At 38.0% G+C, this 16,359-nt stretch overlaps 1 protein-coding gene across 1 annotated transcript; it reads right to left on the reverse strand.

Annotated features, from left to right (window-relative positions):
• Positions 1 to 4,026: 4,026 nt before the first annotated feature.
• Positions 4,027 to 16,006, reverse strand: nrg1 (neuregulin 1; the record flags this gene model as incomplete). The annotated part of the gene is made up of 7 exons (XM_084486366.1): positions 4,027 to 4,056; positions 7,042 to 7,162; positions 7,371 to 7,473; positions 8,601 to 8,624; positions 11,720 to 11,778; positions 12,072 to 12,210; positions 15,283 to 16,006. The coding sequence occupies 7 exons, from the start codon at positions 16,004 to 16,006 to the stop codon at positions 4,027 to 4,029; spliced, it is 1,200 nt and encodes a 399-aa protein (XP_084342492.1).
• Between the last annotated feature and the right edge of the window lie 353 nt (positions 16,007 to 16,359).

Here is a 16,359-nt window from a genome sequence, read left to right on the forward strand (position 1 = left end):
TTCTTAGTGTGGATTTTATTTGATCAAGAGGCTCGGCTTCACTGATTAGTTAGCCTACCACAGACAGGTCATATTACTAAGAGAACAATATGACATAAGGCCAGCTCCTAAAGACTGGAGGGGCCAATAGGTCATAAGGCCATTCAGGAAAGGGATACTCTAAATGGAGCCAATCTGTGTTGCCTTAAAGCTATTCATTTGGACTTTCAGGGGATAGCAATGCATTTCTCATATGTTGAAATACATCCAATTAATACATGTAGAATAAAATGCTGATAGTCATAAGGTGTTTCCTGTTTGAGTAATATGACTGCAACCAGGAGAAGAGTCATGCTGGCGAGGTCTAGGTGTTAGGTCTTTTTTACTAGGGTAGTAAAAAAGGGTTTGTGATAGTGCTTTTGATTTGATTCAAACAATGTACGCAAACACAACTGCAACATCTGTATTAAGCTTATACAACTAGAAAATACAGATATTGTACATGGACTGATAAGCATTTTATCTAGTGTTCAAAATACAAAAATACCTTATTTTATTGATCCCGTACAGACCAAAAAGTCCACTTGCTAAACAATAGAGAGAAACAATATTTAATCATGTGAATTTCACATCGCATTGCCACATTAAATATCCTTTTTTTATTTTGAAGTGCTAGCCATAGATGTCTATTATGAAGCAGCCTGTAATTAAATCAGATGATTCTTAATCACCAATAAGCCTTTCCAAAGTTAGTAATGAAGCATTACATTTAAACAAATACAATAAGAGTTTTTCCAAATAACTCAACAGATGAGGGTCAAAAGGTCAATCTTATGCCATATTTTACCATTTTATATATGTTACAAATTACTTAGATAGCATCATGACTTTGACATGGTCAAATCACGTCAAAAACGTTTCAATTATATCAAAGCTATCTCTTGACACAATACTAAATATACAGTCACCATATACATGTTGCATTTTGGTGCATTGGCTATATTTTTTCTAGTACTTATGTCGATGGTCATAGGATTTAATTGTGTAACATATTCAAGATATGACATTGAAAGGGGAAGAGAGAAAGATTGTTTGGAAAGAGACAGTTGTACTTCTGTTTCCTAATAAATGTCAACCAATAACATGTAATAATGCACAGTGTAACAGTGTGGGCATTTATATGTTGCGTCTTAAAATAAAACAAAGCATATATGACTCTATATAATATACTCTCTTCCAGGGGTAGGAAATGGAATAAGACAACACATCAAACAATGAAACTTTCACTTTTATTTCCATTGTTGTCCATAATGTTTGGGGCTGTATGTCAGCGTGTTTTGTATTAGCGTGTGCTGAGGATGGGGAGTGTACTGTATATTTTCCTTTGGATACAGCTCAGTTAATACAAAAAAAGTACATATATACACACCAAATTATGCATAATTTAGTAGATGTATCTTTCAGCCGGAAATTGAAATAGAGTTATTGTACATTGGTGAATAAATTAAATATTTGTTTCAATGTACTTGGCCAACTGTTCTGATGCTCTGTTGTTAATAGTTGAAAACGAGACACTAAACACATGGGGCCAGAAGCGTCTGGGATAATGATATGCTTTCTGTAACCAAACATAAGTTACCTCACTATTATTAAAACATGGATTAGAATGTGAATATGTGAGTTCCGACCAAGTCATGGACCAATACATTTGATCAATCTGGTTAAAGTCATGGAATGAATGGCACATATTAGTCTTTTAAGTTTCCTGCACAGGCATGTACTTATTTTCACCCGCATATCCCTGTTAAAGACAACATAAAATTATTGTATTTTCCCTCCTCAGCTTATTTTCCCAGCCACATTAATCACTTATCCAACAACGTATGTATACAAACTTGCATTATTCTTTTTTTATATATATTTACATCAAATCTCCATCTAATTATCACCTTCTTTAAGCTATTGCAAACAAAAAGTGATCATGCCACTGTTCACTAGGATAGATAACATCTGGGAACTTAAAGCTGCTGTCGGTAAGATTGGATGGTGCAGAAGAGAGCAAGACTTTGAACAACTGCAAAAACATCTTCTCCTTTCCTAAGTATATCCGCCATTGACAAGTTTTGCATTCATACTGCTGTGATTGACAAGCAACATTGATACCTCAAAACAATCAGAGAAGAGATGCCCTGATTGGTCAGAAATTAGCCAGAGGTGGTCTTAAATCATATAGGCTCATACAGAGGCGGGCACAGTCCAAAGCAGATATTCTCACAGTGCATTTCACTCTACATTAGCTGATGAATGGCTATGGAATTTCTAACAAATTAAAAGACTTGCAGCTCTTAAATCTTACCTACAGCGCCTTTAAGTAGTCCTAGCATAAGTTAACCTTCCGCAACCCTTTTCCATAATATCCTGATCTCCTCAAAAATAGCTGATTGTAAAGGAAAGATGCACTCTATATTTAGTTTCAAGTCTAATTTTGTCTTGATGGGTTTGTAAAATGAAAACATGAACCTGCTCACCTGTCCCCCCACTCTATGGGACAGGTAATACAATCAACATTGTATGCCATTAGTACCTTTTGTTACAGGTACGCAAAGCACAAGCACACTTATTTTTCAGATTTCCAATCAGGATGAAATTGATGCTGTAATGCCTGTGGTTAACTGTAGGACATGAACATTAAAAATAAAATGAAAAGCTTTGTAATTACATTTTCTCATCCAGCTCAGACAAATGTCAACAGAAAGTAGATTAAACAATAAATGGCCTCGTGCACTTTGCTGCAGATTCTTGAAGCACATGAAATAGAAGGCACCATTGTTTCTGTTGGTTGTTTCACCTAAATCCCATTCAACATTGCATACTAATGTATGGCACTTTCCCTCCCTTGAATAAATGTACTTTTTTTTGTTTTGTTTTTACTTAGAAAAGACTTTATTGACTGCGTCACTAAAATACTTTTATATTATCCTTTTAATCAGTACACCTCAAATATTCTATAGAAAATAAGGGTTTTTAACATTAACTCTGCATTGTTTATTTCATTTAAAAGCAAGTGATATTCCTTTTTTTTTGTATCCACTGTTATGTGTTCAACAATTCTGCCCTGCCCGGTCAAGCGCTCCTTTCGTAATGACAGGCATGTCCATACCTCAAGAGCGAGGTTCTCCGTCATCACAAAAGGGACATCTGCAAGATGCTGCTCCACGCTGATCATCTTTGAGCTGATTCTCTGTAAAACGGGTTAATGTTGGGACTCCATATTGCTTCTACTGTAACACAGGCCATTACTATTGGGCTTCATGAGTAAGCCTTCATTCTACTCTTGCTGATTCACACAACCACAAGTTCTATAAGCAGGACCAGAGGGAGTGTTGGGCCACTTTGAATAGCCACCATGCACACATGGTCATGAGTAATTTTGCTGTCTTTGTTCGGGGTTCAGTGAATGAGTACTTGTTTGCAAAGTAGAGTGGCAAAAGTGTTCTCTCTTTATTGTCGATTGGGCGGAGCCAGACTGAGATGTTGAGGTGTTAGGACTGGGCATCCACTGGTCAGAAGGAGGCGATTCTGTGGTTACGGCTGAGGAAAGGTATAAAGAATCGGCATTGAGTTGTCGTATAGGGAATACTCACTTATTAATTAATTATTTTTTAATTAATTAAAAATCATCATCACTACATCTTAAGTACTGTGTACTTTGTAAGTACTAGTACTTTGTAACTGTATATGTAACAGCATGCAACAGCATGTACTAAATATCATTATATGTCATTATATTCAGTTGGTTGAACCTTTAAGGTACACACTGTTACAGGTGGTAACAATTTAATGATACAGCTGTTTGAAAATGGACCCATGTGGTTCCCAATCTACCTCTTGCTATGTTGTAAGTCGTGGTAGATGTTGGAGGTGTCCTGGGATTTTTCCATGTAGGCACTGAGGTCTTTCACGTGGCCCAATGCATTCAGCCGTCCCCGATGCTTCTTCGCTGAGGATGGCACTTCCAAGACCAATGGATTCTCAGAGAGAACATTCTCACTCCAGCTCAAGCTCAACAAACTCAAACTGCACACACAAAGAGGCAACACGTTAATTTAGACTTTTTCACTCCTGTTGAAATAGTTAAAAAAAAATCCATCCTGGTTCAATCTGGGGATGCGGCATGAAATATTTGAAGGATATTTTTTGCATTTTTACAATCAAGAGAAATCGGGTTAGAATAATGGCTTAGGTGAGCATCAGTCAATCAGAGCAAAAGCCACATTCTAAATTGCATGTCTTTCTATTGAGTAATTTTTGTATGGCAAGAGAGTTAACCAGGCGTAGTCTCTATTACAGCATGTATAGTCAGTACAGATGTCAAGGGCTTTAATGTCCATATGCAGGCCATGGCATTTTAGAGTGTATTGAAATCTAAGAAGAGATCTAGATCACTTCAGTTCTGGGATTAGAATGTGATTAGGTTTATGATATATATATATATATACGGGATACACGGGATGACTTGCTGGTGGATTAGAATATAAGGCCCACAAATGTATCATAAAAATGTTCTTATAGATGAGAGATTCATGGCTGCCCATGAACACTCTTACCATCACTGTGCTTTATGCGGCAGAGGTTTGAGCACTATGTCCCCACAAATATTGGATGGGATGGCATAGTTGAGACAGCCTAGAAAAAGGGAATGGGAAGCCAGTATTTTTCAGAGACAGGGGGTCTGATATCGACAGAGATATGTCGTCTGTGTCAGCAACATTTCACTTGGACTAGTATTTTATACAAACCAATCAATCTATTCTTCCTTAAGAACTCAATGACTCTACTCTATTCTATTATGAACCATCAAGTGGAGTCATTTGCAAATCGGGTCAAGCACAGGGTCTCATGATATGTACATGCTAATGTACGCAATGGACCCAGCAACCTGTGCTTCTGGTATCTTCTCTGTTTTAGGAGTCGATTTGTAGATTCAATTGTTAGAATTTAGCATTCATTTAGGCTCCTCTGGATTCAATCAATTCAATAGTTATGTGCCCGGTAATGTAACCTGAATTTTATATTGGTCAGAAAAACTAACAGCACATGCCAGTTTTCTGGTATGTACTAACTGTGGACCACCTTCTGTTAAAATGTGGAATCTGCAATTATGATGATACATTAAAATGATACTAGTTTAAAGCGTAATGACCGTGTACCTAGAGAAATAATGTTGGCCTTAAATAAGCAGAAATTCTAGAGGTCTTTAAAGATAAGGAAGTATCAGACTAAGCCACAACACTGTGGCTTAGTCTGCACAGTGTATCACAATTGAATATAAAAACACATATTTGAGTAGAAAAGCCTAGATTTCATTAGAATTCTGCAGTACAAAAGCTACTGGATGGCTCTGTGACTATGATTTAATCAAAATGCTTTGGTGACAGTGGACGATTATGCCAACAAGAGGCTAGCTAAGGTAGCCTTCACACTCTTGGCAAATCAGATGCCATCAATGCCATGACAATGAGTTGCCATGTAAGGGCAAAAACAGCAATTGTGCTAAACAGATGAGGATGAGTCAGCATTCTCAAATGTTTTTAAGTTTAGTAAAAATCGTGCATCTTATTGAGATTCTATTTTTTAGAAACATATATTCTATTTGTCCATTTAAATCATAGGCAAACCCCTTTTCTTCTTGTCCACTGTGTGTCCATGTTGAGTTAAACTGCTTACTGTTCTCAACCCCTCTTGTGATCCCTAGCCAAGGAAGTGTCTTTTACACAGTGATGGAGGAAAGGAAGGGGGTTTTCAGTTTGATTTGTGCTTCTTCAGCATTTGTGAATTGCATCTTCAGCTTTCCGTTCCAAACCCATCCCACTGTGGGACAGTACAACCCGTTCTAATCCATCTCCGGTACTCCATACGACTGCAGCCAACAGCTCCTGGATAAATGGCTTGTTTTTAGCCCCTAGCCTTTAATATGTCGACTTATGTAGAAATGATTATAATCATTAGAAAATTAGCATATGATAATACCTGATCTCATTCATCCATATGCCAGGGCCCCATTCCAGGTCCGCTGGTGTGAAATCAATCTCTAATGTCTCAGGAATCTTCTTCATCAATGAGCCAGCTCCTTCCCTTTCACTTCCTCTGGTAGAGCATTTGTAAAATGTTCCTTCTTATTTAGTTTTCCTGCCGCCAGCGCTAGCATCAGCCCAATGGTTAGCTCAAAACCTGGTAGAGGAGCCGCTGTTCTGCCAAATTGAGCTCCCCGTCACATATCTAGCTGTCAAATGTTTTGTCAAATTATTTTAACCAAAAAACCGAACATTTTAACCGATTCATTAGTCAAAAAAAAAATCTAATATTATGCCTCATCACAAGCTACTTCAACTGAAATACAAGTTAAAAGTAAAATACCCTGTGCTTTCAATACTTCTAGAACCACACTATGGATCAGTCTAGGTCACTGAAAAAATAATAATAAATAATAAAATAATGGGGTTTAAGATTTTACCATACATGTGAAAAATAAGGAGACCTCAACAGTTCGATCCCCAGGTAATCCTTGCTGGTTCGATCCCCGATGAATTCCTCAACACTTGAGCAAGGAATACCTGTGGATCAAACCAGCAACTTTCCAGTTGCCAGACAACCTGCTACTGAGTCACTGTCAATCTGTTGTCTTTTGTTGCAGTTTTATATCCTTAGCCTCTAGTTTCTGTAGCCACAGAATATCTTCAATGGTCAAAGCAGGGAAACTGCTAGCTCTCACAGCATAACCCCTTTATGCTGTTTTATTTGGAGTAAGTATGAATTGCTTGACATTGGACACCAGAGTTGCAGTATAGAACCATTACCTTTTGCTCAAGGTGACTGCTGATGATGCAAATTGGCTTGAGAACAGCATTTCTGTCTCCTTCTCAGTTACATGCTGTGCACTGTTTGCAATTTTAGATGTGGGTTGCTGGAAAAGAGAAAAAAATGTGATATTTTATGAAACGGCCACTGAAATGGAAGATTTTTGGATGGAATTTTGTTGTAGTAATTTGAATGGCAACTTACAGTCATCGGCTGAACATTTTGGAGGGGGTGGTTAGAAACCTCTGGTCGGTTGGCCGCCATGTTGCTTCTCTCCTTTTGAAGACTCTGTCTCAGACGGTCATGGAACTTTTTCCTTTGCTTTCTGTTCATGGAGAGATAACCTGGGTGTTGAGACTAGCCACCAATTTAGAAGACAAAAATATCAAATAAGGAAAGGCCCAAATGTTTTTTAAAACTCAATATTTGTCTGGGATTGATTTAAGCCTGCTATATACAGCCAACATTTGAGTAGTATACAAACAAAACATAACAAAACAAAAAGGAATATCAACTGAAGCATGATAGTTTACTTTGTTTTGCAGTAGGCAACCACACACATGATCCCAACCACGAGAAGTGCAATGCAGATTCCTGATATTGTTATTACACGTTTCTGATACAGCTCCTCGGCTTCTGGAAAAGAAGACAAGTGCATTCTTGAAACTAGGTCTACACACACTCACACAACGCACACACACACACACACACACACACACACACACACGCACACACACACACACACACACACACACACACACACACTTACATACACAAACTATAAAGACAGGTATAGATTTAGCATTTTTTTATACGTGTATAATGGAAAAAAACATGTACCATTGTGCAAGTACAATATATAGTATAGGTGTGTATTGCATACAAGAGTCATTAGAATCTAATGGTAAATTGTCCAATGTGTTGCGGTAGTACTTTAAACTTGAAGTCTGTGTTATATTTTAGATGTATTAATATAATAGTGTATGTGTGTGTGTGTGTGTGTGTGTGTGTGTGTGTGTGTGTGTGTGTGTGTGTATGTGTGTGTGTGCACATGTGCGCGTGTGCGTGTGTGCGTGTGTGCACTTGTGTGTGTCTATGTGTCTGCTAATAGATCTCCCTGGCAAAAAGAGAATCCTGATCTCAATGAGACCAGGAAGAGAAAGTGAAAGCAGAAATAGCAATGACATGACAGGAAAAGGATTTAGGGAGGAGGTTAGAGGTTGTTCTTCTAGTGTCAGATATGATGTGAACAAATTATGTGACAGATAAAAAAAAGTCTTAGTTGTTCAAGCAATTATTCCTTCAAACAGAAAACTCAAAAACACATGACCATGACTGAATTAGACACACACAAAATAGATTAGCTGAGGTTGACAAAATAAGGTTTTAATCGTGCTGTCTGATATTAAAGATGACAAAAATGACAGGCCATAATGTTTTAAGTATTTGTTCTTCACCTGGCAATGATTGGTTAGAGGAAAGGAAATGAAGCGTTTGCACAAATTAAGTACTACAATTAGTTCCTCAAAGTATAGTAAAATGAATTTGCTGCATTTGAAATGTGTTTAAAGAGGTAACAAGAACAATGAAGCAGCATCAAATCTTTTCTCTGAAATACTTGTATGTATATGATTCATTGATGTTATTAGTTCTTAGGTCTGTATTGTATGATCCATTTAGTGGCAAAATAAATCCAACGTGCAGTCCTATATCTATATCTATAATCCTATATCTGCAGACTAAGATATAGAAACAATCCATACCCATTAATTCAATCCCAAGATGTTCTACCAGGGCAGAAAAAGAGACATCAACATTAAAAGAAACCAAACAAACCAAATCCATTCAAAAGGCATGTTTCTTTAAGAAGGTAATTTTTATGTATAGCATTGTTGCATTAGCATGCACATGCACCATTACTCTCACTAGTAGCAAAGGCTAGTCACATATGAGGAGATCACTAGACACTAAGGAATCTAGTCAGGACGAATGCACTATGTACATAAACTGTACTTCCTTGAAATGCCTAACCTACAGGGGTGTCTTGGATGCTAACATTTTGGTGTGGCTATGAAATATGTAGGAGGGGACTGACTTTCTAACTAGTGTGTAGAATAAAGTCTCATTGTATTGTATGAACTGATCCACTGCCCTACTCTAATGAGAAGTGCTATGTGAGGATGAAAAGCCTTACAACGGTCCATCACGTCACATAAAACAAAGTTAAAGTTGATCATCATGCAGCCGTATAATGTGCAGATGGTTGAACGCACCAAACCCAGATTTTCAATTACTTACTCTGAGTATTTAAACATATAGTCATGGTATTGATGCTGCAATTCTTCTCTAACTAATATATATATATATATATATTCAAATCATTATGAGAATTATTGAATTTAAATGTAGGCCAACCATCTTTTGATTGTGTATACAGCCTGTTATTTTAAATACAAGCTTGGTATTGCATCAATATATTTATTCTCATCAACAGAAAACACTTCTAGTTCACTTCTAGAATCAAATGCTGTGAGGATCACGTTTTGGTCACTCTACAATAACTGTGTGCTCAGACCGCAGAAGCTTACATAACACACCCACAGCAGTCATTCTAGCAAGATATACTGTTATAAATCAATCAATCAATCAATCAATCAATCGATAAGGTAGAACCTGGTATGGCCTAATAAGATTTATATGAACTCAATGTACATGTGATGCAACCACAACTCTTAATTTGCCAAGCACTCTCACCAACATCCATATTCTTTGCCCTTGCACCATTCTTTACTAGATAACTGCAAAGCAATTACGAAGCACTCTATGAATCATTTCGTCAATGATAGTTAGCAGCGTATCAAGTTATTAACCTGATCCTTAAGCTGTTGAGAATAATCAGCCTGTTCAAATTCATAAAAAAACAGCTTACACTAAGTTTCCACAATCTGCAATCAAACTTAACAGTAGCAGTGAAAAGTAGCAATACAGGTATTACCACCCAAACTTGAAATGACTTGAGAGGCTGTGAGGCTGCAAAATGTGATATATTATAATGCTAATTAGGTTTAACACGATAAATATGTCCATACCCTGTATGTTTCACATTGTCTCAATGTTCCTTTTGGCGAATAACCTTCAGATGTCACATGACTTGGTATAGGGCTGTGTTCCAGAAGTTATTATATTGCATATTATTCCATGCTCCCTTTCACTTCCTAAATGTCGAGATGTTCCTTGATAGTCATCGAACCAGCTGACCCAATCCATAGTAAACTAGAGAAGCAGCCTTAAAAGCAAGAAGCAGCCTAAAGCTATAGAGAAGCAGTCTAAAGCCATAGAGGCAGGCTACATTTTTAGAGAAGCAGCCTAAATCTAGAGAAACAGCCTACATATTTAGTGAAGCAGCCAAGAGCTAGAGAAGCAGCCTACATCTAGTGAAACAGTCTAAAGCAGGAGAAGCAGCCTAAAGATATTGAGAAGTAGCCTAATGATATTGAAAAGCAGCCTAATGATATAGAGAAGCAGCCTAAAGATATAGAGAATTCGCCAAAAGCTAGGGCCGCAGCCTAAAGATATTGAGAAACCGCCTAAAGCTAGGGAAGTAGCCTAAAGATATAGGGAAGCAGTGGCCATGGAGCAGGAGTCAGGCTTGCATTAATTTCTCTTTGCTGCATTGTGTCGGCTTAAGACCAGAGAAACACAACTATGTGGACCATCTCATAAGACAGGGATCTCTGCCACTATGGTGTTATTTATTTAGAAACAATTCATCATTAAAAGGAACCAGCATTTCTTGATATTCACTCCAACATGAATATCATTACTTTTAATGTTCACTCTTTTTTGCACAGTGGCAATCTATCCTCTATAAAAGTGATTGCAGTCCTTTTTTTAAGGGGCTTAGGCCTACTTCTGCATTTCCATCATGCCACTCACTGGCAAGGTGAAAAAAGTTATTGCTTTATTGGCCTCTCTAAAGCACTTCCTGGGTACACTTATGTATTCTTGGCTCCAAGATGATTTGTAGCTGCTGCTTCTCTAGTTTACTGCAGACTGGAACAGTGGGTACACTTGGGGTCAAGGAAAACATTGGAGATTTAGGAAGCAAGCGAAAGTGGAATCAATGTCGACAACTGGAAATCCCCATTTGTGTCAATTTGACTCTCCTGCATCTACAAAGGGCTTCAGGATATAACTTATTGCCTTACACAGTTACAGATCCATATTTTAATTGTGGCCTTAGGTTGCGGCCATAAGTTGTGCTGTTATTTTGCGCTTTTTTGTATTATTTGAAAACTTTATTTGAATACTTTTCTGAAGAATGCTATTTTTAAGATTTTATATATATATTCATACATTAATATGGAGTCATGATTCAGAAATAGATATGTATTCACAAAGTCAAGCATCTAGAATCAAGGCCAAAAATCCACAAATATAATAATTTGATAAATAATGAAATAATGAATGTTGGATCTTTATGGGATGAAAACTCATATGTAAATCTGCATTTTATTCATATGTTGAAACTCAAATCTGCTAGTACAGATATGCAGATCCATGTGCATTATCATATGGGCATGTACAGTATGTATTTTGATAGATTTCTGTTAAGAAAGCATAATTGCGAGTCAACTATAGTTCAAGAGATAATTTTCGTTTTTTGATAATTTCTTTGGGGATGATAGAAATAAGAAAGACGAATTATTCCTACCATATCCTAACCTGTTTTGCTTGAATTTTGTATTGTGGAAAATATGTATATATATATATATATTTCACAAAAAAAAAACTAAACCGAAATTTCTGAACAAAAGGAAGCAACAAAATGATACAAAGCATGCTTTAATCCAAACACAGATGAAAGAAGTTTTAGACATACTGTAAAAGCTTGCCATAACGTAGGTCTGACAGCGGTCACCAGTGAATTCATTCGGGCACCTAAAAGAAGAGCACAAATGTTGAGAATTCAGAAAACAATTCTGAGAATCGATTCTAAAAACAAATGGAATTGGAATTGACTCGAGGTGCAGTCTTGATTCCAAATTGTCTAATCCATTAACTCTGACTATTTAATATACTGCGTTTTAAAGTTGTTAATTTGTGTTTAAAGTTACCATGAACCCCCTGTTTCAGTTTGAATTTGAACATATAAAATGGAGAACAATGTGTTGCTGAAAGTTCCAGCAAGGTGGGCTACTTTGTGATACACTTTTTTGTAAGCTAGGACCTACCTGCAGAGAAACTTGGTGCTTCCTGGTATGACTTCCAGGGTGAAGCACTCTCCTCCATTCACACAATAGTTCTTCTCGCTGTCACTGCAGCGCATGACATGACTCGATGTCTTTGCCGCTGGAGTGGTGCTCACGGAAGCTACAGGAAGGTTAGGTAAGGGAAATTTATTAAAACACAATATACCGTTTTTTCAGAGACATTGTAGGATTGTCGCTCATCACACTAATCATGGGTGTGTTCTTTTTTATGTTTATGTTATTATGCATGTTTATAGGCCCTGGGCAGTAGACTAAACTAATGAAGGTATCACATAGTGATGAAGGACCATGTGCCCTGCTACATAAAAGTAGCAGACCCATAATTTGTATTTTGAGCAATACCTGTGTTTGATTAATGATGACGCCCCTGTCAAAAGGGGATTTTAAATGTCCAACATGTACAATGAATAAGTGCTTCACATAAAACTGTAGATTTTTCAAACCAATTAAACTTTGAATGAGCAAGGCATAGCATTCAAGAAAGCATTTGAGCTCAACAAAATAATGATTATAATATTAAGATTATAATTATTCTGGTATTGTATATGGTAATTAGGGCCATAATATTGTTTTATATTGAACCTGCAAATGAGGGGATGCCAAAACAATTTACAATTAAACATAATCTTCATGTCTGTCTTTGTTGTTTATTTAAATTTAAAATAAATTTAAATTTATTTGTGTATCTGTTCATTTGGATTTTTCTATATATTGCCCATAATGATTAATTTAATTGAATGGTGTGCAATCCAATTTTCTTATATCTATACAAGAGTCTGTTGACCACACACAGCTACCCATACAATGCAACAACAAGGAGCCCCTTATGCTACATATATTTTTTAGGTCAATTATTCATGAAGAAATACAGAATGCATGAGTAAACTCTGATCATAGTGGCCTAGTGACGGTAATGCGGCATGAATAACAATGGTTGTAAAACAATTTGTCAAGCGTTTGTGCTGCATTGATGCAAGAAGCCTTAGTAAGTCCTTGAATGTTCTGATGCAGTTCCCGCAATAAGTTATAAGTAAGACTGCATGTGTTACATGTATGGTATTTGTAGTAGTGCCAGTTTACTGGTTCTTTCATACAGCCATGGTTGGTGCACTAGCTTTACTGTGCCATTGCTTCATAGTTGTTCCAATTCTTTGCATATGAACGCTCTAGAATGAGTAACCTAACCACTGCTCATTAGAAGAACAAAAGTTCATCTTGTTGTAAAAAAGTTAACAGCTCTTCATCAAAATGATGTGTCAAATTTGGACGAGGTGGCTGCGCTTGGGCAAGGTGAACCAGCAAGCAACGGCTGATGCAGGGATATCAATAGCTACACTTGTTGGCGACCGAGCAGGGGTTTGTGGTATCTCAAGAACCAATCAAGTTGTTCCACCCTCAGGGCATGGTGCTAAAGCAGATGCAACGTCAAACAGGCTGCCTCACTCTCACGTCTCACCCCTGTTGTTTGCTGGTATATTGAACCACTATGTCAGTTTAAAGAGACAACAGTTGCATAAAGGGATTGACAACAAATTATGAACATTGAATCCCCCCCAGACACAAGCCTCTCTTTCGCAAACCTTCGACCACCGGTGCAGTGCACCCCTTCGCCTCACACCTCCATCAGACCATTACTCCAACCCTCCTATGTCCTTTATGGCATCCATTGCACTCCCAACCATCCCTGGAGGTGGGATCCCTCTCTCCCCGGGTTCCTACCAAAAGTTTCTGCCTAGATGAATAAGGGAATTTATCTTTGGTCTTTGGAAGGCTAGGGATAAGGGTATGTTATAAAATATGGCCTTTGAAGGAAGCCCTTTGTGACTGTAAATGAGATATACAGCTATACAAACACAAGTGACTTGAATGAGGTATTCATATCGGGAGAGGCTAAATGGACATGGCTGACATGGTGAGGTTTAGATATTAGGTTCAGGATTAAGTTAAAGTATTAGGCTAGAGTTGGTTATGTTTAAGTATTGGTTTTACAGATTGCTAAGTTTATAGAGATTGTTAAGTTAAGGTTGGAGAGGGTGAATTCAGGCATTGGGTTAGAGGTGGTTAAGTTTAGGTATTAGGTTAGAGAAGGTTAAAGCCAATATCTATTGCAATATGAACTAACACAATGGTGGTTGAGCCTATGGCTCACTGAAGAAAGCCCTCGCATTTGCAGTAGGCCTACTATGAACGTTATGAACTGGGGCCCGTGGCGTTTGAATCTCTGGGCAAAAAATACCACTTATTGCCAAAGGTGTCGCCAAAGAAAACAAAACTAAAACTTTCGAGATTTCCACTTTTACAAACCATTAATTAACATAAAACTAATCGTAATATCATATTGCAAATCATAAACTCGTAATATTTACAGGAATGGTTAAGGAATGGTTGTTTAGGAATGTTTAGGAATGGCTTTCATTTTAACTACGGTAATGGTTAATTTATACATTCTAAAATGGGGTAAGGGTTAACCCTTACACACTACTAAGAATGGGAGATGGTGTGCCAGTGCAACTAGAATAACTGGAACTAAAAATACCTCAACTACCATATTAAAAAAACTATGCTAACGATATAGTATAATTCCTATTAATTCCTTAACTAATCCTAATTGATGGTTAATTAATGTACCCTTATGGCAAAGTGTTACCAAACAGGGTATACACGAGTGGTATTATCCTATTATTATACTTTCTTCTACATTGGTTATAGAGTATAATTAACTTTGAGTATAGATGACATTCATGATAGGTCAATCTTAATAATAGTGTAACCACGTTTGCATATCGCATGTTTTGTATTTAGATTATATTTGTGTATTTATATTATATATCCAGATATATTTACAAATAGAATGTAAACAGAGTCAAATGTAATCCTGGTTATACTTTTTGATCTTGAATTGGGTAATGACCATGCGTAGTCCCACCATGCATTTGGCAAGTCATGAACCTCTGTTTTTAGGTTTGTGTACAAACCAACGATTGTCAAACATATTACACACAATGCAACAAAGTGCTTTCATTTCTTAAGTCAGCTAGGTCATACAACTAAACATCATCGGATTCTTGCTGCAAAAGCCTGTCTACCTGCTGCGTATGCACTTTAAAGTTGCAACATCACTGCTCAGTAGCATAGTCGTTATCACCATTCACAAAAAGGTTTATATACTTACCACTTGTAGTGATAATGTTGTTAAATTCCACAGTGTTGTGTTTGAAGGGGATCTGCTTGTCAGGTTTGGGGGCCTTCGACGCTGTGGGCCCATCTGCATGGTACGTGAGAGCGGTGGACGAGTTCCCCTGCATGACTTTAGTCGATATCAAAGATCCAGAAGGTCTCGCTCTGACGGTGAAGTCCTGGCTCGCTGTGGTTGTTCTAATAGTGTTGGCCAAAGGGGGAGCAGATGAGAGTACATGTGGAAATGACACAGGAAGTCCGAGTGTGGGGTCAGCTGATATGATAATAGGGCCCTGCTCAATGCGCTTTGGGTCTAAATGGGTTGGGGGCTCGTACTCAAAGATCTTGTCTACAAATACCCACTTAAGTCCGGCGGTGCACAGGGCTAAGCTAAGGAGACAAGCTAGGATGGGTAGGATGCAGATTTTCTCAGAGCGCAGGCAACTGTGAATCTGTTCCATCTCAATGCACACACAGCAGGTACTTGACAAACTGCAAATTCCCATTGTCCATTCTCTGTCCCCCTCTTCTCCATCACCGCCACCGACCCCCTCCTCAGCTTCCCCCTCCGAACCAACTTCCCTCTCATCAGCACCGGTCACCGGCTCGTCCTGCTTCTCGTCAGGTGCATGCTCAGCATCCTCGTTTGAAATGTTAGAGGGGACGGATCCGGGAGGCACCACTAGCATGACATTGGGGTCCTCGGTTCCTTCGGTCATCCTTTCTGTCTCTTCGATCCAGGGCTCTCGCGGAACATTACCTATGAACTCAGAGCGTGGTGAAACGGATGTCGTCCGATCCTTCCCGTAATGTATCCCATTGTCAATGGGAGGGTGCTGGGATTAGAAAAAAAAAAATGCTCTTCACCCCAGAAAGGCTGACCTTGTTAGCAGACTAGAACATATTAAGGCAACTCTCGGTGCGAAATAGAAAGTTTGTCATTGAGATGTATCCATACAGCACTCATATTAGCAGTCCCTATCCCGGAATTAGATCCACGAAACGACGGTCGCAAATACAATACAAAACCAAGTTGTGGTAGGAATTTAAACATTCACTCCTTTTTCTTTTG

This window comes from Micromesistius poutassou (assembly GCF_964030765.1).
Source record: "Micromesistius poutassou genome assembly, chromosome: 22".
Classification (NCBI taxonomy): Eukaryota; Metazoa; Chordata; class Actinopteri; order Gadiformes; family Gadidae; genus Micromesistius; species Micromesistius poutassou.